This window comes from Panthera tigris, chromosome D4, assembly GCF_018350195.1.
Source record: "Panthera tigris isolate Pti1 chromosome D4, P.tigris_Pti1_mat1.1, whole genome shotgun sequence".
Lineage (NCBI taxonomy): Eukaryota > Metazoa > Chordata > Mammalia > Carnivora > Felidae > Panthera > Panthera tigris.
In genome coordinates this window covers 6,283,749-6,308,716 of record NC_056672.1, presented here as the reverse complement: position 1 = coordinate 6,308,716, position 24,968 = coordinate 6,283,749, and the positions used below count along the sequence as shown (strand labels likewise).

The window sequence follows — 24,968 nt, the reverse complement described above, 5'->3', positions numbered from 1 at the left end:
CAGGTGTCTGGATTCCTAAAATAAAAGCCGTCTGAAGTCTTTGTAATCAGCTCAGACGTCAGTTTGTTTTCAACCTTTGTTTTATTTTTTCAACCTCTGTTTTAAAAGAATGTTGGAATTATTAGATTGCTTTAATGCGGAAGCTTTTCTCTTTAACAGCTGATTTACAAGAACCCGGGCCTCTATTTTCGCTTTCGGTTTCTACTTTTTCTCCTAGAACGCAACCGCTAACTCCCCACTACGAGCCCAGCCTAGAGAACGGATCAAGGACGGAGGGCCCGCCGGCGTCTCAGGGGCGGGGCTGCGGCCGGGTGGGGCGGAGCCCCGCCCCGCCCCGCCCCGCCCCGCCCCCCGCCAGCTCAATAGCGCGAGAACCCGCGCCACCTGCTGCTGCAGCAGCTCCGGGGCCACCGCGTGCGGAGGCGCCGCCAGTCTCCCCGCCGGCAGGTAGGGAGCGTCCTTCCCTCATGGGGTGCCCACCGCGGGATTCGCTGGCTGTCCCGGTTGGGGTTGGCGCTTTAAAAAATGCTCTGAAGACCTTTGGAATGGAGAGGGGAGGCGGGCGTGGGAAAGCGTTGCTGGTTGGATGGGGCAATAGAGCAGATCAGCTGCATAGGTTAATAGGAAAAGCTAAAACGTTTGGCCTTTCGCCAGGTGGGATTCAGTTTTGCTTCATGTCAGTTTTGTAAGTATAAGTTTCCGCGCGTTCCTGAATATGGTCCTGACTTAGGTAGCAGAGTCTAGGGGGAAATTCCTAGGCTGGAGGTCGGACACCTGGGTCCTCGTCCATCCTCAGCTGCTCTCTGAGTACGTCGTACACCTGCAGCATCTCCTAAGGATCCCCTCCTACTGTAAGATCCAGGAAACCTCAATAGGAGTTCTTCGCGCTGCCTGCGCTGAGGACCTGCAGGAGACCTGCAGGCTCCAAATGGAGCCTTTGGACACATTGATCATGGTCTTTGTCTTATAACACATTGTTTCACCTTGTTTGCATCTAAGAAATACCTTGTATGATTTTCTGTGGATTAAACAGTCTTCTAAAATGTGATATATGTACCCACACATACTCATAGTATGTATGTGTATATATGTGTATGTATATATGTGTGTACATGTAGATACAGTTTTTTTAGTGGCTGCATTCCATGTTACTGGGTAACCAGGCAAAATTAATATCCCATTCTGGACATAAAGATTATTTACAGTGTTTTAAGTATCTTAGCCATTCAGTGAACATCTTTGAATGTAAATCTCTGGGATATTGCTGATTATTTCCTTCAGGCAAACTCTTGTAAGTTTAACTACTTAGGCAAAGAGCCTGAATATTTTAAAGCCCTTTTTTTAAGTTTTTAATGTTTTTAATGTTTATTTTATTTGGAGGGTGGAGTAGGGGCAGAGAGAGAGAATCCCAAGCAGGCTCCGCACCATTAGCGCAGAGCCTGACATGTGTCTCGATTTCCACCAACCATGAAAGCATGATCTGAGCCGAAATCAAGAGTCAGAGGCTCAACCCACTGAGCCACCTTTTGAGGCAAATTGAAAAATCACCTTCAGGATAGTGCCACTTTCCATTGAAGTTGCCAGCAGTTTTTAAGGACTATGATAGTCTAAAGAAAAAATTAGCCTTTTTCGGTGGAAGAGAGTAGGCAGAGGTTACAGGACAGTAGTTAGAGTGTAGTCTTACAGGAAGCCACAGAAGTACTGCTGGGATTTGAAGTCACCTGGGAATCATAGAAGAGGGTCTCAGGGTGACCGAGGGAAGGGAGTTGGGCGCAAGGTTTAGCTGGGTTTAATAGGTCAACTCTCTTGATCTATTGATGGGGTGGATTTTCATTTTGTAGTTACATTGTCAAACTCCAGGAAAAAAATTTTTTTTGAAAATCAAATTATAGTTCATTTACATCAGGTAAAAGCCAAAGGAAACTCTAAACCAAACAGATATCAAGACACTGCTTACTCCTACTTATTGAGAAAGGAAGCTTGAATTCTTTTCCATCTTTTCCTCCTACGCTGGCTACCCTTGGGAGATGGAGGGGGTAGCATCAGTTCCAAAGGATTATACTGAGTTCCCCAGGCACAAACCTGCTTCCCCATCCAGAATGAACCATCATTTCTTTCCTAGTTCAAATTTCCTTGCTCTTTGAATGCTCTTGTCAGGGAATCCAGATATACCATCATAGTTTCTTACTTGAGGAAGATGTCAGTGTTCTCTTAGACCAGCTGTCCTGATGTTCCAGAGGGAATCCCAGGCAGGCTCCACACCATCAGTGCAGAGCCTGATGTGGGGTTCAAACTCATGAACGATGAGTCAAAATGACTCAAATGACTTGAGTCAAAATCAGAAGTTGGACACTTAAGCGACTGAGCCAGCCAGGTGTCCCAGAATGTTCTTTGTCCTCGATCAACAATTCCACTTGGGGAAAGTCTATCCTAGGACCTCGCATGGGGCTGAGCACACAGTAGGCACTTCCCAGATATTTGCTGTATACACAAATATGTATGATATTTTTAAACAATCTTATGCCTAACTATAGGGGAAGTAACCATTATGGAAACAGTAAGATACTTACGAATATCATTCAGTAAAATGGAAAATGTTTGTATTGTAATACTAAATGAAAAAAAAAATGAGTGTTAAATGTAGGATAAGGTTATAATTGTTTTTAAAAAAATTCATAGGGGAAAGGACTAGAGGTAAAATATTTGCTAGAATGCTCATAATGGTTTCTCAGTCTTAGCACTGTTGACAGCTTGGCCTAGACACTGCTCTGCTGTGGTGGCTGTCCTGTGCTTTGTGGGATGCTCAAAGACAGCATTCTTGGAGACCAGCAATCCTCACCCCCACCCCACTGCACTTGGACACCAAAAATACATCCTGGCATTAGCAATTGTTTCCCAGGTTAAAGTAATGGAATAGTGGGTGATCTTTCCCTTCTTTTCTCATTTTCTTCAATGTGTTTATATTATTCTAATAATGAACAAAAAAACAGGAAAATAAATATCATTATTCTCCCTCAACTCTGATGCTTGAGGTTCCAGGGTTCTGTCCCTTCTGCTACTCTGCCTCACAAACATTCTGCAGGTTGGCAGGATGAAATGCTTCACTAAATTCATTTTTATGTTTTTCTGATAACTAAAGGGAAACATATCCATTTATTTGAAAATGTGCACACAGAAACACCAAAGAAATCATTAGTAAGATCATCTACTTTTTTTTTCTTTTTCTCCCATTCTTTCTTTTAAAAATTATAAAAAGGTGAAAACCTGCTTATCATCCCTTTGATTTCACTCCTAGAGATAATCGCCATCAGCGTGTTGGTATGGATTTTTCTGGGTATTTCCTATGTCTAAACACACACACACACACACACACACACACACACACACACACAGATTTTTCTTTGTTTTCACTACAGTAGATTTCTGCTACATATACTGCTCTGCAAATTATGTTCTACAGCTTTGCAAAGTCACTACAATTCTATCCTTAATGGTATTACATTGTATGACTATAACAAAATTTATTTAACCCTTTAGGCTTTCTGGAGTATTCCCCAGTTTGGGGCTAGTGTTAGTAGTATCATCGGTTTACATGTATTGTTTATGTAGGTGTTCTTGTAGGATATATTTCTAGGAGAGGAGGTGAGAGCTCATATATCATATATACATTTAAAATTTTAATGGGCATTACCAAATTGCCATCCCAAAAAGGCTGTATAATTTCACATTCCTACCATTAGTGAGAAAACCCATTTGTCCATTTCTTACAAACACTAAATATTAGGAATCTTTATAATTTTGGCTAGGTTGATAAGTGAAAAATAGTACCTAATGTAAACTATACTTTTTTAAAAACTGTTGAGATTAAACATTCTTTCCTGTGTGTATATGTCATTTGTACTTCTTATTCTCTGACCTGTATGCTAGAACTTTTTGCTCATTTTCTGTTGAGTTGTATGTAGTTTTCTTTTTGATTTTTAGGAGCTATTTGTGTATTAGCCTAAATCTTCTGTCTTATATATGTGTAGCATAGATTAATTGATCAGTTGTGAGTTTTTGTATGTATACAAGAGGTCAAAGAGACCTTAAGAGGGAAAACTGACTTCTCAAAGTGTGTAAATACATGTATAATACAAGAGGGAGAATGTGTTAATAAAGAATAGAAAGAGTGACTGTGAGTTATTAACATCTTAGTATGAATTGGTTGGAGCCTACTGTTTCTCCTTCTGACTCCTGCTACTTGTAGAATCAATTTTATTGAGAGAATAGGATTTATAATTTGGAATAAGTGAAGGACAGAAGAGGAGATTTAGAAGGATGCCCTGGGAGAGAGGTGGCGTGGTTGGGATAGTGCTATGGAAGGCTTGAGTAGTTAAGGGTAGGATGAAAATATTCAGGTGCCATGAAGGGGGAAAAAAAGAGTTAAAAGGTGGGAGGTGTGGAAGTCAGACTCCCTTGAAATTTTTCACAGAGCAGGTTTGGATTTCCAGATATGTTCCACTGCAGAAAAAACATGAAATAGTTGAGAGGGTTTAGTGTAGTATTTTCTCCTTGGCGTCTTTTGAGTTCTAGTATAAGTTATTTTCAGACCTTGTAATTGCATTTAAAGATTCTGGGAAGGGAAGGAAAAATAAGATAAAAAGAGAGAATGGGACAAACCATAAGAAACTCTTAAACACAGAGAACAAACAGGGCTGCTGGAGGGATGTTGGGTGGGGGGATGGGCTAAATGGGTGATGGGCATTAAGGAGGGCACTTGTTGGGATGAGCATTGGGCATCATATGTAAGTGATGAATCACTGAATTCTACTTCTGAAACAAAAAAATAATAATAAAGATTCTCATCATAGTAACTTTTTTCCATTTGGCTTTATAGGACTGTGGGATATTAAGTAAAGGTATTAAACTTCTAAATTACCTATTGCACTTCCACATTTATGAATCAGGCATTGTCTGGTTATCAGAAGACTATTTCAGTGAGAACTGCCAAGACCTGTCATCATTGAATAAAGCATTTTTCTTTTTGTGTTTTCCATAATTCGGTCACTCCAGAAAAATGAGGATATTTAGTGTCTTTGCATTCATGGCCTACTGTCATTTGCTGAAAGGTAAGACACCAGATCGTTTCATTAGGTTCTATATTTGAAATATTTTACCATAAGTTAAAAACTAAAATAATTATTTTAAATGGATGTCATTTTTTTTAGAGAACATTCTGTTTTTCCTTCTTTGTTTCATAAACCCATTTCATTGGCCAAAGATACGGGGAATATGGTCAAACTGAAAGAAAGAAAACTTATCCATTAGCTATTTGTCTATTACCCATTATCCATTTCCCAGGGATAATTCCTGAAAATATCTGGGGAAATGGTCTATGTATGTACTTTTATTCATTTATTTTAAACAAGAACAGGATCGTTATATCCACCTTCCTCTGCAACCTGCTTTTCCCAGTGAGTATATTCTACAGAAGAATTATAGTATACGTTGAAAGTGTCAGGGTAACACAGTACTGGCATCCTCCTGAGACCCTCCCTAAATCTCCATACCCATGTACCTCTGGCTGGACAGCTGGTCAAGAGTTTAGGACAGTAAGAAAAGAGGACTGTTGGAATCTATCATTCAGACTATCTAGAAGGTAAATAGGTATCCAACCAAAGGACATTATGGGGGTATCCGTATGAAACCAAGTATTCCTGGTTATACGTACACCATCACCATGTCATATTTCTACAGTAATATAGTTTTATGATTTGGGGACAGCAACTTGTTTAGTGGATTTTACTATTCTGACTCATGGATGAGATTTAGGGTTCCAAAGTGTGCTCCAAAGCCACTAGATAAAATATGTATTTTAGGGAAGTAAGTCCTTGAACATAATGATCACATAAGTGACCAGATAAAGTGTTTGTAAACCCTGCGTCAGTCTGCAAATTTTTTGAGGAGTTTCCCATCTTCTGAAGACTGATCATCTTTCTCTTCAGCGTTTACGATCACAGTGTCCAAGGACCTGTATGTGGTAGAGTACGGCAGCAATGTGACAATGGAGTGCAGATTCCCCGTAGAAGAACGATTAGACCTGGTTTCACTGATCGTCTACTGGGAAATGGAGGATAAGAAAATCATTCAGTTTGTGAAAGGGAAGGAAGACCTGAAAGTTCAGCACAGAAGCTACAGTCAGAGGGCCCAGCTGTTGAAGGACCAGCTCTTCCTGGGGAAGGCCGCGCTTCAGATCACAAACGTGACCCTGGAGGATGCCGGGGTTTACTGCTGCTTGATTGGCTATGGCGGTGCTGACTATAAGCGGATTACTTTGAAAGTTCATGGTAAGAGTAGTCCCCAGGTGAAGAGGGCCCAGTCTTGATGAAAACCGTGTCCTGGTGCTGGGAACATTTCCTTCTTGCAAGTGGACCTCGATATCCATGGTGTCAGTCTGTTCATTCATTCCTTCACACACTCATCAGGGAGCATTCTGGGAACACTTCCTATTCAACAGCCCCCAGGAATCTAGAGCCAAACATGGCAGGGCCCTTTTTCAGTTCTCCTAAATATAAATTTCTAGTATTTACTTTTTTATTATTGTGAAAGTAATATATGTATTTGCAAATAATTCAGATACTATGGAGGGGAGTAAAATGAATTACAAAAGTGCCCTTCCTCCATTCACTGCCATTTTCCATGGCACACAAAGATGGCAACCACCGTTCGTGTGTCCCTCCAGGAATTTTTTTATTCCACTATAATTTCTTAAAATTTTATGAAGTCTGCCATCATTTTCCTTCCTTTATGCCTCTCTGTGTCAAGTCCCAATTAATATGTTAAAAACAAACCCCACTATAAGGTTTACATTCAGAAAGACTTGAAGTCAGTCTATGTAGGCAAAAAATAATCCTACCGAATACAAAGGAAACTATTCTTCAGAGACAGTGTAAACTAGGCTCATTGGGCATATATTCATCTTGAAAATATGTCCCACTGTTATCTTGGAGTGTTGCAGAGGAACTGTGAATGTCAAATTCCTGGGTACTGACCCACAGATACGTCATCAGGTCACTTAGGTTCAAAGTTTTGCATTGCCACTAGCTAAGAAAAGGAAAACACCTTCAACACCTTACTTGACCCCTACTGCTTTCACTGTTTAGATTCACAGAATTGAAACATGAAAGGATCCCAAGTAAGAGAAACTAATCCAAAGTCCCAAAGAACAGAAATCTCCCCTAAGGGATCTTTTGCTCACATGCTTTCCACAGCAACATCCTGTCCATAGGCTTATTGAAATTATTATCTGATACTAAGCTGAAATCTGTTCTCTCTAGTCATAGTTTTGAGATTATCTGCCTGCCTTTTTTGTCTACATGATGATCTTTTAGTATGTGACCAGAATCTAATCATTACCCTCCTTGCTCTTTCCATTCCTGGTTTACCCACCTTCCATTGGAAGATCAATTTTATCAGTAGAAAAAGTTTATATTTATCATAAAGGGATAACTGATTATTATAAACTCAAAATCAAAATTTTGTAGGAATTCGGAGAAATGCATCTATTTTATGGCACATTATTGAGTTTCTGATTCTGGATCAATTAGTACTACTGTTGTCAAGAAGATGTCACTTGTCTTGGGAAGTAGATCTAATTTTCATTATATTTTACCATATACTTCCCCAGAACAGCAAGCCGGTGAGATCCCAGGTTGGGATTTTCAACTTTCCTTCAGTCTGTCAGCAAATATCAGGCACTAACTGTTTCATGGCATTGAAGAAATTATCAAGACTTAGCCCCATGAATGGCCAGCATGGCTGGATCTAGGTTGGAGAAAAAGAGCAAAACCCTGTGGTCAGGTAGAAGGAAGTATAGGGTATAAATTTCTGCTTCCAGAAAAGAGGGTCTCTCATCAGCCATTAGGGGGTATGCAGAGAGTGGAACAGTTGTCCTGTAGCGAGTGTGAGTGTTCTTTTAGGTCCTCTGGGCTCTGTAATGTCCCTTGTTGATCTGTGACTTCCTTTGCTATGGTTCAACATAATAGAAAACCTTATAGCCTTGATGGTTTTTCCAAGGAGGGGTTCCTAATGGAACAAAGCAGATGAACATCCAGGTTTGAGGGTCTGATTTATTTTTGTTTTTTAAAGTTTATTTACTTATTTTTGAGAGAGAGAAAGAATCCCAAACAGGTTCCATGCTGTCAACACAGAGCCCAACACAGGGCTTAATCCCACGAACTGTGAGATCATGACCTGAACTGAAATCAAGAGTCGGATGCTCAATTGACTGAGCCACCCAGGCACCCTGATTTGTTTTGACCATTCCATTTTGTATTATAAATTACTAAATTTGGCACCCTAGTCCCATCCCTCTTGTCATCTGTACACAGTGGTCTTGGGTGTTGAGTTGAACTACACTTGAGAGCAAGCCAGCCACCAAGCTTCACATGCACTGAGGCAGAGTCATTCGTGGAAATGTCCTCTTTCATGAGCTTCACAACTCAAGCAGGTTAGAATTCCTGAGTCATCTCCATATGCAAATGATTTCACAGTAATGCTGTCAGGTTCCTTTCCCCATCACTGTCGACCTGAGTTAACAGCAGCTTTCCCACAGAGAGTTTACTCACCCTGGGATTTTAAAGGGGAAGCATTTCAAAACTGAAATGTGTAAGAGTTTAGTTTTAGATGAACTCAATTACTATATAGTTACCCTGATAAAGCTCATTTGTTCATACAGACCAAGGATTCATGTTGTCATTCCCCACCAACCGCATTTCTCCCCCCAGATTCACCAGCCATCCCCATTTAGGTGTTCTCTGTAGTGTTCCTCCCCATCTAATGTATCACAGAACATACTTATCCCCATCTAACACATCATATAAATGTGCCTGTTCTGTTTGTTATCTCTCTCCTCTTTCTTGAATATATTTCGCACAAAGGCAGAGATTTTGGTTTGTTTAATCACTGTTTTATCCCTAGGACTTGGCATACAAGAAGAGTGTGACAAGAACACACACACACACACACACACACACACACACACACACAATATTTGTTGAATGGGGTGCCTGGGTGGCTTAGTTTGTTAAGCATCTGACTCTTGATTTCATCTCAGGTCACGATCTCCTGGTTCATGAGATCGAGCCCCACGGTGGACTCTGCGCTAATAGCATGGAGCCTGCTTGAGGTTCTCTCTGCCTCTCTCTGGCCCTGCCTGGCTCTCTTGTGCATGCACATTCATTCGTATTCTCTCTCTCTCTCCAAACAAACAAACAAACATGAAAAGAACATAAAAAATATATTTATTGAATGAATGATTTCCTCAAATAGGATAAACCTAACCTTTTTGAAACATGAACAAGTTTGAATATGTGAAAATTTATTTCTGAGTCTGTTCATGAGGAATTGTCAGTACTTTCTGAAGAAGACTGTCTGAGGACACTTAAATAGAGGTAGTAGGGAGAGGAGCGGCAGCAGCTCTAGTAGCTGTCCTAGTAGTAACTGACACGTATGTAGTAGCTATTGCATCCCAGGCCCTGTCCTAAGCACTTTTCCTATATTAACTCAATCCTCAAATGACTCTATGGGGTAGGAGGTCCATCATGGGGTAGGAGGATGCATGTTTTCACATTCGACTATCTCTGCAATCTAAGTGTGTCTTTCAATAGATGCCATCTTGGATTCACTGATGGGTATGGTGTGATTCTCATTTTATGAATAAAGAAACTGAACTCCGGGGCACCTGGGGGGCTCAGTTGGTTAAGCGTCTGACTTCGGCTCAGGTCATGATCTCACGGTTCGGGAGTTCGAGCCCTGCGTCAGGCTCTGTGCTGACAGCTCGGAACCTGGAGCCTGCTTTGAGTCCTGTGTCTCCCTCTGTCTCTGCCTCTCCCCTGCTTGCAGTCTGTCTCTGTCTGTGTCAAAAGTAAATAAAACATTGAAAAAAATATTTTTAAGAAACTGAGGTCTAAAGAAATTAAGTAATTTACCCAAGTTCAGCTATTAGGTGGTAAAGCCAGGTTCTGAACTCAGGTAATTTAGCTCTTAAGTCTCTGTCCTTAATGACCAGGTTTTACCCCTTGTATTTATCCCTCCAGGGCATATATGGAATTGTATATTGACTTTAAAACTACTGTGAACTTTTCTTGGTCTTGATATGACCACTGGATTAGCACATGTGTGCTCTATATCTAGTAAACCAGTAGTCTGTAACTGTTTTTGATAACCTACCCCATCAATAAAGTAGATTAGCTAATATGTGTGTGTAGTTATAAAGGATGTACTTGTGCTAATATAAAGGATATAGCATAAGAAATTGACTTTTTTAAAAGGTAAAAGAAGTTGAACATCACTAATTTCATATGGTTCAACCTACTGCATTGTGCATTCCATAAATGTACAAAAATAGGGGGCTCTGGGGTGGCTCAGTCGGTTAAGCATCCAACTTCGGCTCAGGTCATGATCTCAGGGTTCATGGCTTTGAGCCCCACCTAGGGCTCTGTGCTGACATCTGGGAGCCTGGAGCCTGCTTCAGATTCTGTGTCTTCCTCTCTCTGCCCTTCCCCTGCTCACATTATTTCTGCCTCTCTCTCAAAAACAAACATTAAAAATATGTACAAAAATAGAAAATTTTAAAGGATGGAATAAAAATTTAACATACCATATTTTTAATGCCTCGCTAATTATGATGATTCACTATCATTAGCTAATACTTCAAGGTGAAGTTCATTGTTAACAAAGTGGATGGTCTTGACAATCTTGAGGGTTTTTTTCAGTTTCAGGTGTACAATTTAGTGATTGAACACTTAACATCCAACATTAGGTGCTCATCACAACAAGTGCCCTCCTTAATCCCCATCACCTATTTCACCCATCCCTCCACCCACCTCCCCTCACGTCCCCTCTGGTAACCATCAGTGTGTTCTCTATAGGTTAAGAGTCTGTTTCTTGGTTTGCTTCTCTCCTTTTCTTTATGCTCATTTTTTTTGTTTCTTAAATCCCACATACCAGTGAAATCATGGTATTTGTCTTTCACCATCTTGTTTCACTTAGCATAATACTCTCTAGCTCCATCCATGTCATTGAAAATGGCAATATTTCATTATTTTTTTATGGTTAAGTAATATTCTGGTGTGTGTGTGTGTGTAGTGTGTTGTGTGTATATATATGCCGTATCTTCTTTACCCATTCATCACTCGATAGACATATGGGCTATTTCCATAATTTGGCTATTGTAGGAAACAGTATGGAGGTTCCTCAAAAAGTTAAAAATAGAACTACCCTATGCTCCAGCAATTGCACTACTAGGTATTTACCCAAAGGATACAAAAATACTAATTCAAAGGTATACGGGTATCCCAGTATTTATAGCAGCATTATCTACAGTCTTTAGGGTTTTCAAACCATCACCTTGTCAGGTCCAATTAGGCATTTACTCTTTTAACTTCATAAAGTGTCATTCCTGCCACTTCCTTGTGGTTTGTGCTTGAATTCTTAGTATTATCTTCCATCTTCAGTTTCTCTGCGGAGAAACTTTTAATTAGTTGTTCATTTTGTAAGCAGGTTCAGTCTACTTAAAATCAGATAATCTATAATAAGCCCCAAATGAGTCACTATTCTCCCTTTGGTGTTGTAAAACCTCCCTCTTCCCATATGACCCTCATGTGGCATATGAAGCAAGCCCCAGTATCAATTAGCAAAGCTTTAAGCTTAGATTATCTCTTAATTATTATGATAAAAATATGTATAAGTGGAAGTTCTCATATTTTCTTTTTATACCCAAATACATGTGCCCTACTTTAGAGACTGATACCGTGGATATCTAACCATGAGTAGAACCAATGCACTCATTTATTGGGCACTTAGAGGTATACCACATTTATACATTTTCTTAGCATGAAGCAACATTCTCCTTTATTATTCCATTAAAAATTATAGTAGAAGAGTAAAAAAGCAAACTTTTTACCTCTAATCCTTTACCGTTATCTGTGATTTTACTCTTGAAACTGAAATTGTCCAGAGATCAAGCTCTGTGCTATGTGAACTAGAACCTGTTACGGTCATATTATTGCAGGAGGTATATAATCAGTGGATTGATTGATTGATTTATTATTTTGAGAGAGAGAGAGAGAGAGCGCATGCAAGAGCAGTGTGTGGGGTAGAGGGAGAGAGACCATGTTAAGCAGACTCCACGCCCACTGCGGAGCTTGACGTGGGACTCAGTCTCATGACCCTGAAATCATGACCCAAGCCAAAAATCAAGAACCGAGCCACCCAGGTGCCCCAGTGGATTTATTTTTCTTAAAGAATTCTTGAACATAACACATACAATGTTGAGGGCCCAAGTACTCATGAGAACCATTCTTTATGTGTTTTGAAATTGTCATTATGTTGATTTCCAGTGTTTCTATTTGTGGTTTCATTAAGAGCACAAAAACATCACATCATTATTTCAGTTTTGTTTCTGGTTGTTTTGTATCAAATTTCTGTGAATATATCTTATCATAAAGCCATTGTTAGGCCTTTAGTAAAGGAATGGAAAGTTAAGGCTCTGGGTGAACCGCTAGTGATTTCACTGAAGCATTGGAAGTAAAATAAAGATTACCAGCATAATAATGGCTCGTTACCATGCTTGTAATGAAAAAACATGAATAAAGGTCTTAGGTGATGTAAATAGACTAAACAATCTACTAGAATAGTCAGTACACATGGTATCTTAATCCTAAAAGGGTCCTAAACTGATGAGCTAAATTTTAATCGATGATCTAAAATTTAAACTTTATATCTTGAGTGTAATAATTATTTAAATGATTTATTAAAATAGCCAGCATAGTGGCGCCTGGGTAGCTTAGTCAGTTAAGGCATAGAACTCTTGGTTTCGGCTCAGGTCATGATCTCATGGTTCATGAGTTTGAGCCCCATGTGGGGCTCTGTGCTGACAGTGCAGAGCCTGCTTGGGATTCTCCCTTTCTCAATCTCTCTCTCTCTCTCTCTCTCTCTCTCTCTCTTTCTCTCTCTCTCAAATAAATAGATTTTAAAAATAAATAAAATAAAGAATAGCATAAAAATGTTCAAAAAAGTAAGTACCATAATATGGAATTCTGGATGAGATCCTAGAATAGAAAAAGGACCGTAGGGAAAAACTAGTTAAATATAACAAAGTGTGAAGTTTAGTTAATAATAATGTACTAACATTGGCTCCTTAGTTATGACAAATGTAAGATGTCAGCAGTGGGGGAACTGGGTGATAGGTATGTAGGGACTCTGCACTATCTTTGGTGTAAATCTTTCTGTAAATCTGAAACTACCTTAGTATAAAAAATAAATTTAACCTTTAAAAAGTATTATCAGGAACACATAGCAGTTTTTATAATGATATCATGCTCTTTTTCATACCTAATTTCTGATCCTTGACCTACAGTTGAAAAAGTGAATATTATGCTAAGTGAAATAAATCAGGTAGAGAAAGACAGATATCAAATGTTTTCACTCATATGTGGAATTTGAGAAACTTAATAGAGGACCATGGGGGAAGGGAAGGGGGAAAAATAGTTTCAAACAGAGGGAAGCAAACCATAAGAGACTCTTAAATACAGAGAACAAATTGAGGGTCGATAGGGGGAAGGGGGAGGGGAAATGGGTGACAGGCATTGAGGAGGGCACCTGTTGGGATGAGCACTGGGTGTTGTATGTAAGCAATGAATCATGGGACTCTACTTCCAAAGCCAAGAGCACATTGTATACACTGTATGTTAGCTAACTTGACAATAAAGTATATTTAGAAAAGAAGAAGAAGAAAAATAGTAAAAAAAAAAAAAAAGGTGAGTGGCACATGAAAATCAGATTTTCTGTTTATTAAATAAAGTCTAAGAAAACTGTGCTGCCCAGCTGAAGAGGTTCAATGTTATGAAGATAGATTTATGGCAACAAAAAGAAAATATCCAGGAATAAATTTAAGAAGAAATGGTTTGGCCCTTTGTAAAAATTATAAAGCTTTCCTGAGAAACATACAAAGACTTGAGTAAATGGACAGACATACTTTATATTTGGATAGAAAGACTATTGGTTTCAGGAAGACATTTCTCTTTAAATTAACCTGTACATTTACTTGAAGTCTAAATAAAAGCAATATGATTTTTATGGCAAGGTAGTTGTTCCTGTAAGTTCAAACTTAGCCCAGTTGTGAATAGAAGAGTTGAAGGAGGGGCGCCTGGGTGGCTCAGTCGATTAAACATCCAACTCCAGCTCAGGTCACGGTCTCACAGTTCATGGGTTCAAACCCCGTATTGGGCTCTGTGCTGACAGCTCGGAGCCTGGAGCCTGCTTCAGATCCTGAGTCTCCCTCTCTCTCTGCCCTTCCCCCACTCACACTTTGTCTCTCTGTCTCTCTCTCAAAAATAAATAAATGTTAAAAAAAATTTAAAAAAGAGTTGAAACAGAACTAACAGGGGTTCCCCACTGCTGAGACGTTTGAACATTAAGCTTATTTCTCTGAGAACCAGCCAGAATTGATACTTTTTCTAATGTAGACAGCATCAAGCTACATACATAGTTTTGTCCTAAATAAAAGCCCTGCCTTCTTTTTGCTCATGACCTAGCCCCATATCGAAAAATCAACCAAAGAATTTCTGTGGATCCTGTCACCTCTGAACATGAACTAATGTGTCAGGCTGAGGGTTACCCGACCGCTGAAGTCATCTGGACAAACAGTACCCATCAAGTCCTGAATGGCAAAACCATCATCTCTGTTTCCAACATGGAGACAAAGCTTTTCAATGTGACCAGCACGCTGAGAATCAACACAACAGCTAACGAGATTTTCTACTGCACTTTTCTTCAAAGATCAAGTCCAGAGGGAAACAGTACTGCTGAGTTGGTCATCCCAGGTAATATTCTGAAATGTCTCAACTAAAATGTGCCTACTGCTGTCCCCTGGCCTCTAGCACGATGCGTGTTCACTGTAGGCATTCATGTGTTAAATAGATGAATGCATGTATTACAATGTATTTAAAAAATGCTTCCTCACCTCCACTCATCTGAGTCCTATTGCTATTTAATAAGCATTCAGCAAATATTATTGAATACGCCCTATGTTCCAGGTATCAGGGGTTCATAGAAAAGTAAGACACCATTCAGGCTCTCCAGGAAAAGGAAAAGTTAAACAGATAAGGCAACCCCATTCCATGTAGGAAATGCTCTTATGGCTGAGGGAGTCTGGGGGAGTATCTGAAAGGAAGACTCAACACAGGCAGGGTTTCAGGAGTCCAGATCTGAGCACATCAGAGCTGCTCCTTTCTTTCCAGGGTTTCTCCGGTAGCAAGCAAATGGAAATCTATCCTATTCTAAATGGTACAGGTCATTTCTCCCCATCTGTCCCCCAACCCCAGATATAGTCTATGACATTCCAACTCAAAGCAGTCTGCTGAGCACGTAAGACATAAGAGACTCAATTTCTGCATGTGTCACGCTCCCTCTACAGCAATAACCTGTCAGGCAGGGTTATCCTAGGGGTAAATAAGCTACAGCGTGTGAGAGGGATTTGAGACTCTTGCCTGTGCAGACTCCATTATTGTTTTCCTTACTACCCTACAGAAGTGGGTAAGGTGGGATGCAGAGTCTGGTGAGAGGCTCAGACCTTTAGAGAGAGACAGGAGAGTACGATGTTAATGTAACCCCAGAGGTGTTCTGAGAAGCACTTCTCAACGCCCCCTCTTCTACTAGATGTTATCAGTAAAGCTTCAGTTACTTAAGAAAAAACAACTAAGTGGGGTGCCTGGGTGGCTCAGTCGGTTAAGCGTCTGACTCTTGGTTTTGGCTCAGGTCATGACCTCATGATTTGTGAGTTCGAGCCCCACTTGGGCTCTGCACTGGTATTGTGGAGCCTCCTTGGGATTCTCTCTCCCTCTCTCTACCCTGCCTTCCCCAGTTTGTGCGTGCTCTCTCTCTCTCTCTCTCTGTCAAAGTAAATAAATAAACTTAAAAAAAAAGCTAAGAAATTAGGTGGAAAGGTCAAACAATAGGAAAAGGTAATTAATACTGGATTGGTCCTGTGAATGAAAAGAGCAAAAAAAGTTTAGAAACTTAAAGAGATGCTCTTACTGGGTTATGAGTCACTTTGGTAGGGGCTGCTCTCATGGGCTCCTGCCATTTAAAAGTTGTTTTATGACAGCTTATTTGTGGGAAGGCTTACAGTAACTCGCCTAATTGCTGGTGTTTGTTTCCTCATCTATAACCTGCGATTTTATTTTAATATCTTACATGCCTAACTCAACTTAACTTTGAGATTAAAATAAAATAGATATAAACAGGTTGTAAACTGTAAGCTCTTAAAGAAAGGTTGACCACTGTGTGGTTTTAAAGCTTGAATTAGGCCGTCAGGGATCATGACTAATGGTTAGGAGGTGGGAATTAGCAGTATCTGAGCATCATGTGCTGAGGGAACCCCTTTTCCTCCTGCACGGAACCCCAGACAGATTGGTGACAGGTATGAGTGATTGGATGGCCCGAGATGTTCAAACTGAGAAATAAAAGGTAGCCTGAAAAGGCCTTTAGTGGCGGCCACGTGTACGGGGAGGCAGGAGCTCTCTGCCAGGGCCAGGTGGCCTTCATGTGCCATCTCCACCACGTACAGCAAGCCATTGGCTTCTGCATTAAAGAATGCGAGGAGAATAATAAGGCTCCCACGTGGTACTGAGCTGCTGTGGTGAGCACTTCACAAACGCTAGCCTCGCAATAAATTTATTATCATTTCCATTTTGTGGGCAGGTTAAAGGATTTGCCTGAGACCTCAAAGCTAGGGAGTGGCAGCAGAATTGAACTCCAGGCCCGTCTGTCCAAAGCCTGGGCTTCTTTCTCTTTTCTGTGCTGTTCCCATTCTCATGTCGAAGGCATCTCGCCGTTCTGGCCACTCGCTGGCCTGGCACTTTTGGCCACCTCAAGCTGATCTGAATTAAACTTCAAGGATAGTTACTCTCTCGACCCCTTCCCGTCAAAATGTTATCTTCAGTTTCTCTTTCTCTTTTGTTTTTCAGAACCATTTCTGGCTCCAGCAAATGAGAGGACCCACTTCATGATTCTGGGAGCCATCCTGTTGTTTCTTGTCGTGGTCCCGGCTGTCACTTTCTGTCTGAAGAAACAAGATGGTATATCTTTTATTGCAGTTGGGCCGCCGGGCATATGGGCAAGCGTATGGGGTGCTGTTGTTGCCACAGTGGCTCTTATAGGCAGAGCCAGGGCTGCTAAGTCTTGTGTAATGTGCAGGATAGTCCCATGTAGCAGGGGGCCCTCCCGCCCGAAATGTTAGTGGTGGCCCCACTAGGAAACAATGATTTATAAAATGCTGCCTTTCTATTAGCATTCACTTCTAAGGCCAGCTTTCAGTTATGCAAAGTAGGTCTTAGCTGTGCTAGCGTGTGAACCTGTGTGTCATGCGTCACTCCAGTCCTGCTCCTTTCGCTGTTCTGCACCATTGCTTACATTGAGGATGGCAGTGAGCCCTTGAAGTAGCATTTCCAAGGGGGTGACAGTTGGATCACGGCTGCAGGGAAACCTGATTTGCCTTTGCAGCGTGTCCCAAAGACATTCCGCTGTTGAGTAGAGATGGCAGTGAGGCCGAGCAGGATTGCGGCGTGAAGAGCGTGTGTATGGGGGTGAGGGCGGGAGAATGGGTGTGTACACAGGGTGAAGAAGACCACGCGTCATACAATTTCTTTCCATCATGCAAATAACCACAGACTTAGAGTAGGAGAGGAAAAGCTAAAATACCTGCCGGTTTCGGTTGAATTTAAGTCTTGCATTAGTTGTACTGCTGTATTGAGTTGGTTTCTGGGCACCCTGAGGAATAAAGATAGTTTTTCCTGTAGAGCTGTGATACTCCTACCATAGAGTATTTTATAAGATTTCTGGCTGAGGGTGCTATATAGTTTTTGAAATAATTTGCATGTGTTTCTCTATTTGCCCATGGGAACAATTAGAATCCAGGAAATTGAATCTATTCAAATAATTTCCTCCCATTTTAAGATGATTCAAAGTAGACATTTCCCCAATACTTTGAGAAGTATATCAGGGGATCCAATGATGATCTGTGTGTAGAATTATCTGAGGTCAAATAGGGAAGTGGAGGATGGAAGGGAATTCCAATGGTGGTTGAGAAATTCCCCACAACCCCTAATAGGGTGAGTGGATACGGGAAAGTGGTGTAATTAAGTGGAGGTCAGCTGTTTCTAAAGAATACGTATTTAACAGAACCGAGACAATGAGCCAGAATGTAAGGATGAAGTTTCAATGATATGATGACCCTGAAATGGAGTTGATTTGTCCAAGGAAGTGACTATTGCCACCTTGCATTTTGAATATTTCCCCATGAAAAATAATTTTTGGCATTAGGAATGACTAGAAAACTAGTGTATAATAAAGTACCTTGGAATATGGTCCATCTCTGAGGGAAGGATGGAGAATAAAAGTATATACTGCTAAAAAAAAATCTCGGAGCAGGGCACCTGGCTGGCTCAGTCAGGAGAGAATATGACTCTTGATCTCAGTGCTGTGAGTTTGAGCCTCACACTGGGCATAGAGATGACAACTAAAACAAACAAACAAACAAACAAACAAACAAACTTAAAAAAAAAAGAAAGAAAGAAAGAAAATCTAGCAGCAAAAGAATATGCCCTAAACTGTTGAATTGACCTCAGGGGTTGGAACCCATGGAATAAATTTGGAAGTCTACCAGATTTCCTAGGGGATTAAAAATGTTTCCTAAGAACCTGGAATTTAAACTTGAGTCACTGCATGGGATGTAGAGTTATGTTATATGGGGATAAATATGATTTGTTGTTTTCTTTTTTTTTTTTTTGAAGTGCGAACGATGGATGTGGAAAAATGTGACACCACAGATATGAACTCAAAGAAACAAAATGGTAAGAATATTAGCAGGGGTGAGGAAGCTGAAGGAAAAAGAAACAAAAAGTTAACAAGAAGAAAGCCATCAGCTATAATCTCCCCTCACTGTAAAGAATGCTGGCTGTTAGAGCGACGGGCTCCTCCTTACCTCCACCTGCGATAAGGGGCCTCCTCTCACTGTCAGCCAGGAGACTGAGGAACAGCCCTGGTCCACAGCTTTGGGGATGGCAGGAGGACGTAACTTCTCTCTGCTAAATTTTTATTGCTCTGGATCCTAACACCTCCCTGCAAAAGGGGGGACCAAGTTGAGTTACGTGGGTGGATGACAGATGGATAGATGATAGAGAACTTGAGTAGCAGTCACTGTGTTAACTGCATAGGCAGTTCCTTATTTAATCTCTCCCCCACAAAATCAAAGAGATAAATACTGGAATATTCTCCATTTTATAGTAGAGAAAACATAGGGTTAAGAAGATCATGTAAATTGCCCAAGAACACATACCTGACAAAAATCAGGCTTTGGAGCCCGCTAGCCTGACCATTGATCCTTACTCTTAACCTGTCCACTAACATTCATTTCACCACAAATGTCTGCATTGACAAAAGGTAGAAAGACCTCACCCAGCTGATTGAACTAAGAAGAAAGGTTTATTTTTTTCAAGTTTATTTTATTTATTTTGAGAGAGAGAATCCTAGCAGGCTCTACACTGTAGCCCAGAGCCCAGGCTCAAGCTCATGAACCTTGAGATCATGACCTGAGCCAGAATCAAGAGTTGGAAGCTTAACCAACTGAGCCACCCAGGCACCCCTGAACTAAGAAGAAAGTTATATTAAGATTTCTAATTCTTTCTAAAAAAAAATTTTTTTAATGTTTATTTTTGAGAGGGAGAGAGACAGAGACAGAGTGCGAGTGGAGGAGGGGCAGAGAGAGGGAGACACAGAATCCAAAGCAGGCTCCAGGCTCTGAGCTGTTATCACAGATCCCGATGCAGAACTCGAACCCATGAATCACGAGATCATGACCTGAGCCAAAGTCTAATGCTTAACTGTCTGAGCCACCTAGGCACCCCTCTAATTCTTTCTAATTCAGATAGAAATGAAACTTCATGACAAACCCAAATTTAAAGGAATCTAATTAGTTTGGATAAGCCCAGGCAGGTCTCATTATGCTGTCCATCCCACTCAGTTGTTTTGTAAAACCAGTGAACGTTAGGAGCATCTTAGGGTGACCAGCCATCTCTCTCCATTTGCCCAGAATTAAGGGGTTTTTCAGGACATGGACTCTCAGTTTTAAAACTAGGACAAACCTAGGTTGATCACCCTTTATGCTGCAGAGGTAACTGGACATAAACATAATTTGCCTCTTTCTCTTACTGCAAATTTATTATATCATCTAGCAACCATGAGTTATGTTTCTCATGATCACTCTCCAGATCTACAATTTGAGGAGACGTAATCCAGCATTGAAATTCCTGATCTTAAAGCAGGGATTCTCAGCCTGTGTTTGGGCTCGTCAGGGGTAAGCATGACCAGAGGAATGCGGAGGGCCAGGCGAACTGCAGATGATGTCGGATGTGAGAGGCCCAAGCACTGAAAAGTGGAAGCCAGGAGAGAAGAGGAGAACAAAGCAAGGTGTAAGCAGGGGTCACCTGCCAGGAAACCCTGTGGCCTCAGCATGACTGGGGCCTCAGACTTACGGGCACCTGAGAAAGAGAGAGGACACTTCCAAATTGTCCGTCGCTCATCCTAGGAAAACAAGTTGAGATTCCCTGATTTAGTGGTCAGTTCCTACAGAAGTGCCCGTTGGCTTCACCAGCATCTCTATTTGTCGTCTGTGTTATTGAGAGCCCCAGTGTTGCAGCAATATTTAAGTATGTTATTTCTATTTATTTTGAGTGTGTGGAGTCTTGTCATGTGAGTGTGGTTGTGAGTGATTTCTTTTGAAGGAATACTATGGTGGAAGTTAAAATTTTGCCACGGAACTAAACTGCTTAGTGACTTGGGTGTGTTCAATAAGATGTGTAGTGTTTTTAAATTTTTTGGTAATGTTTCTTTATTTTTGAGAGAGAGAGAGAGAGAGAGAGAGAGAGACAGTGGGTGAGCAGGGGTGGGGCAGAGAGAGGGGGAGACACAGAATCCGAAGCGGGCTCCAGGCTCCGAGCTGTCAGCACAGAACGCATCTCAGGGCTGGAACCCATGAACCATGAGGTCATGACCTCAGCCGAAGTCGGACACCTAACTGACTGAGCCACCCAGGTGCCCCAAGGCATGTAGTATTTATAAAGTGCTTGGTATCCACCACAGCTACCAGGACGTAGGAAGCATAGAGAACAGACTGATGGTTTGTATAGGATATTACCTTATTTAGCCCCCCAGTACTTTGGTTGACATGAAAACTCTTACTCTCACACCTTAAGGCGAGGTATGTTACTGCAGTGTCTGTTCCATTTTACCTCTCAGCATTACAGCCATGTGGCATCCTCACACACAATGTCACGTAATGCTTGTGACAACTGTATTGTGGTAGGCACCGTTGCTACCCCCATTTCACGGTGGAGGGAGAGGAGGGATAAAGTAACTGGCCCGAGCCAGTAAATATCACACCTGAGATTTCCACAGCTGTCACTCACTGGCCCTTTAGAAGACAGTTGAGGGCTGTGTTTTGCTTTAAGCAATTCATTCATTTAGCAGAGACATTTAGGAAGTACCCTTGCACGTCCAGCACTTTGCCGGGCCGTGACTGAAGAGGACAAAGTAGCTCTCCTCAAGGAGCTCGTGGCATGGAGGAGTGATGGGTCCGAGAATATATTATTACAACTTAGTGCAGCGTCACAGTATAAGGTACCGGAGGACCGCGACGGTGTGGAGAGTCTGGAAAAGCCTCCAAAAGGAGGGATGCCAGTCAGTGTGTTCCTCAGAAGCTGAAAATGCATTTTCATAATCCAAGTGATTTTAGTTTATGAGGAGAAGTCAGCATTTTTAAAAATTGTGGACGATAACTCTTGAATCCCTTTTCTCTCATTGTATTTACCTCTGATTTACTTACCTTTGCCCTGAAGTCTGATGTCGATATATGTCATGTTGGTATTATTTTTAGCAGTTCTTTCTTTTTACTTAAGTGCTGTTGAATTTTGAATTCGTATCTTTCCGTGATTCAGAATTCAGATCTAAGAGAAGACATTAAAAAGTCTTCATTCCATTCTCGCCGTCGAGTTTTCCTTTGCAGAAGCAACCATCCCTGCCTTTTATTTATGTGGTCTTCTAAAGACCATCTCTGAATATATGTAGAAATATGTGTGAAAAGTATGTCTTTTATTTCTTTCTCTTTTTCACGTAAGTGGTAACACACTATTCACCTGCTGTGCACTTTGCTATTTTTATTGAATATATTATTCCTCATGTAGCGGCTGGAACCAATGTGAAGTTCCCAGAGGCCGGGCGTCATGTCTTCTTTGCTTCTTTGCTTCTTCCATAGCCTGTTAGTATCTTTTCTAAGACTTAGTACATCCTAAATATTACTTCATCCACATTTAGACAACAGCATTTGTTGAGTGCTCTGTGACTGAGTTTGGATTTGGTTTCTGTTGTGTTTCTCAAAGTGAAACCCTTGGGTTCTCCAGGGTACACGGGGTCAACCTAGTCCTAAGGGCTGACTTTAATACTAATTCTCTACGACCAAATCATGTGTGGAACTTGTTTTTTCCTCTCTGTTTTCTCTTGAGTATAAACTAGACTTTGATGTTGCAGTTGCAAAACTACATGAGTGGGTTTTATTGTGTTTTGTTTTTTGTTTTGTTTTTGTTTTTTTGAAATTCCAGTACTGTACTTTGCCTCTCACCTGTGCTAGAAAAGGTGAGCCTGAACCCTTGAAAAGGGCTGTGCCTGAACCCTTGAGTCCTACCAGTTCTCATCACTACAAAGATCCAAGATACTGCTTTTCAGAACTTTGAATTTACATGCCCTCTCTGGAGGCCCCAGCGTATTCCTTCTGTCTTCGCCATCTACCTGTGTTATCAACAAGGAAAACCTTTGCTTTGCCACATGTCAAGGCTGAAGAAACAGAATATCCAACAGAACAGAACTCCTTCTGTTCTCTTTTTGTACACGTTCATTTGTACAGCATCCGTTGTTTGCGTGACTGTATCCTCTGTGTGAGGTACAAGAGAGGGTTCTGGCTGAGTTGGAGGACAGTCTGTTCACTCCATTCCTAAATGTTAATGCATTCTTGTGGTGTTAGATTTGTAAGGCACTTTATATCTTTGTCTTGTGTTTCACTGTAAAAGACATAGGCAGAGAGGATACTTAGTTCTGCGTTTTAATTGTCATTATTTACACCTGCATTAATTTAATAAAATATTTATTTTGTTCCTCGGTGCACCAGCCTGTCCATTTTCTTGTTTTCTAGGTTTTAGAAAACCACGTCCAGTTTAATATCCTGGTGGGAAAAGTTGCTTAGAATATCTGCAGCTACCTTCCTAGTAATTTTTTTCATAGCTGCCATTTATGTTGCATACTCTTGAGTTAAGTGTGATGAAATCGATCAAGAGAATTATTTGTTTAAAAAGGATGTATTGAAAGTTTTCATTCTCTCTTACTCGATAGCTTCTTTTAGGACAATACCAAGAAAAGAGTCAAAGTTGTGTCACACAAATTGAAGATCTGAGGGAGGAAGGAGAGGAGGGAGGATGAGAGGGAGGGAGTGGTCCTCAAGACAGCTATGAGGAGGGGCGCCTGGGTGGCTCAGTGGGTTAAGCTTCTGAGACTCTTTATCTCGGCTCAGGTCATGATCTCAAGGTTTGTGAGTTTAAGCCTTGCATTGGGCTCTGTGCTAATGGCACAGAGCCTGCTTGGATTCCGTCTCTCCTTCTCTCTGCCCCTCCCCTGCCTGTGCTTACTCTCTCTAAAAAAACAAAACAGACAGCAATAAGGAAACTGAAGGGGCTTTCCTCTCAGAGAGTCCTCTTCGCAGGACAGTAAACATGGACATGAAGGCCAATGCCTGTAAAGCTGGATGTATTCCAGTCTTCACATTCTGAAAAGGAAGTGAGACATCTTAGCGTGAAGTCAAGTGGAGGATTAAAGCCTGGTCTAGGATGGGGCCATAAAAAGATTTGTAGTTTTATTTATTATTATTACTATTTAAGTTTATTTATTTATTTTGAGAGAGAGACCGCATCAGCGGGGGGGCGGGGGTGGGGGGAGAGAGAGAGAGAGGGGGAGAGAGAGAGAGAGAGAGAGAGAGAGAGAGAGAGAGAGAGAGAGAGAGAGAGAGAGAGAGAAAATACCAAGCAGGCTCCACACTGTCAGCGCAGAGCCCAACGTGGGGCTGGAACCCACGAACCATGAGATCATGACCTGAGCTAAAGTCGGAAGCTTAACCGACTGAGCCACCTCGGTGCCCCAACCAAATATATTTTTATCTAAATATTTTAGAAAACTTAGATTATTACTATTTTAAAAGTTAGAATTCAGAGTTAACTTTTGCACAATTGCTATCCCTGGCCATATTTGTGAAGACAGATGCATTCCATTTTTATGACTTTTCCCTGCTCCAGGCCTCCAGAGTTTCAAGGAAATCAGTAAACCAACTTACCCTTATTATAATTTAAATATTCTCAGAATTATTTATATTTTAAAAGAAATTAAAGTTTGAGGAAACTGAAACAATTGTTAGTGGTGAGGTTTTGTCATTAAAAGTCATGATAATTACCGTTTATTGGGCACGTACTTCAGGCTAGACACTGGGATTATATTAGCTCATCTAATGCCATGGGCTGGTGATGAGATATACCAAGCAATAGTTTTTATTATAATTCTTGCTGATTATTTACTTATGTCTTTTCCCTCAACAGAAAAATACAAAGTGGTCATTTAAAAGTAATGTATATAAGACTACTATGACATAATTTTGAATGGAGAATAGGTGGCCAAATTGGCTGAAATGTACATTTCTTGGTTTCTTTTTTTCTCATTTAAGTTAATTTATTTATTTTAAGTAAGAGAGAAAGAGAGAGTGTGAGCGAGTGTGCAAGTAGGGGAGGGGAGAGAGAGAGAGAACCCCAGGCAGGCTCCTCACTGTCAGCGTGGAGCCC

The 24,968-nt window shown here is 40.9% G+C and overlaps 1 protein-coding gene across 1 annotated transcript; it reads left to right on the top strand.

The window, feature by feature from the left end:
* The first annotated feature begins 400 nt into the window (after window positions 1-400).
* On the top strand, window positions 401-20,961 carry CD274 (CD274 molecule). Its single transcript, XM_007094152.2, has 7 exons — window positions 401-447; window positions 5,053-5,108; window positions 5,985-6,326; window positions 14,577-14,864; window positions 17,010-17,120; window positions 18,834-18,893; window positions 20,310-20,961. The coding sequence occupies exons 2-7, from the start codon at window positions 5,057-5,059 to the stop codon at window positions 20,330-20,332; spliced, it is 876 nt and encodes a 291-aa protein (XP_007094214.1). The 5' UTR covers window positions 401-447; window positions 5,053-5,056; the 3' UTR covers window positions 20,333-20,961.
* Window positions 20,962-24,968: the final 4,007 nt, after the last annotated feature.

What these genes read in the sequence shown, in the direction of transcription:
- CD274 (XM_007094152.2), top strand. Translation starts at nt 5,057, where the DNA reads ATGAGGATATTTAGTGTCTTTGCATTCATGGCCTACTGTCATTTGCTG. An exon ending in TGCTGAGTTGGTCATCCCAG is followed by an intron (nt 14,865 to 17,009) that starts GTAATATTCTGA and finishes TTTGTTTTTCAG; the next exon opens with AACCATTTCTGGCTCCAGCA. An exon ending in CTGTCTGAAGAAACAAGATG is followed by an intron (nt 17,121 to 18,833) that starts GTATATCTTTTA and finishes TTTTTTTTGAAG; the next exon opens with TGCGAACGATGGATGTGGAA.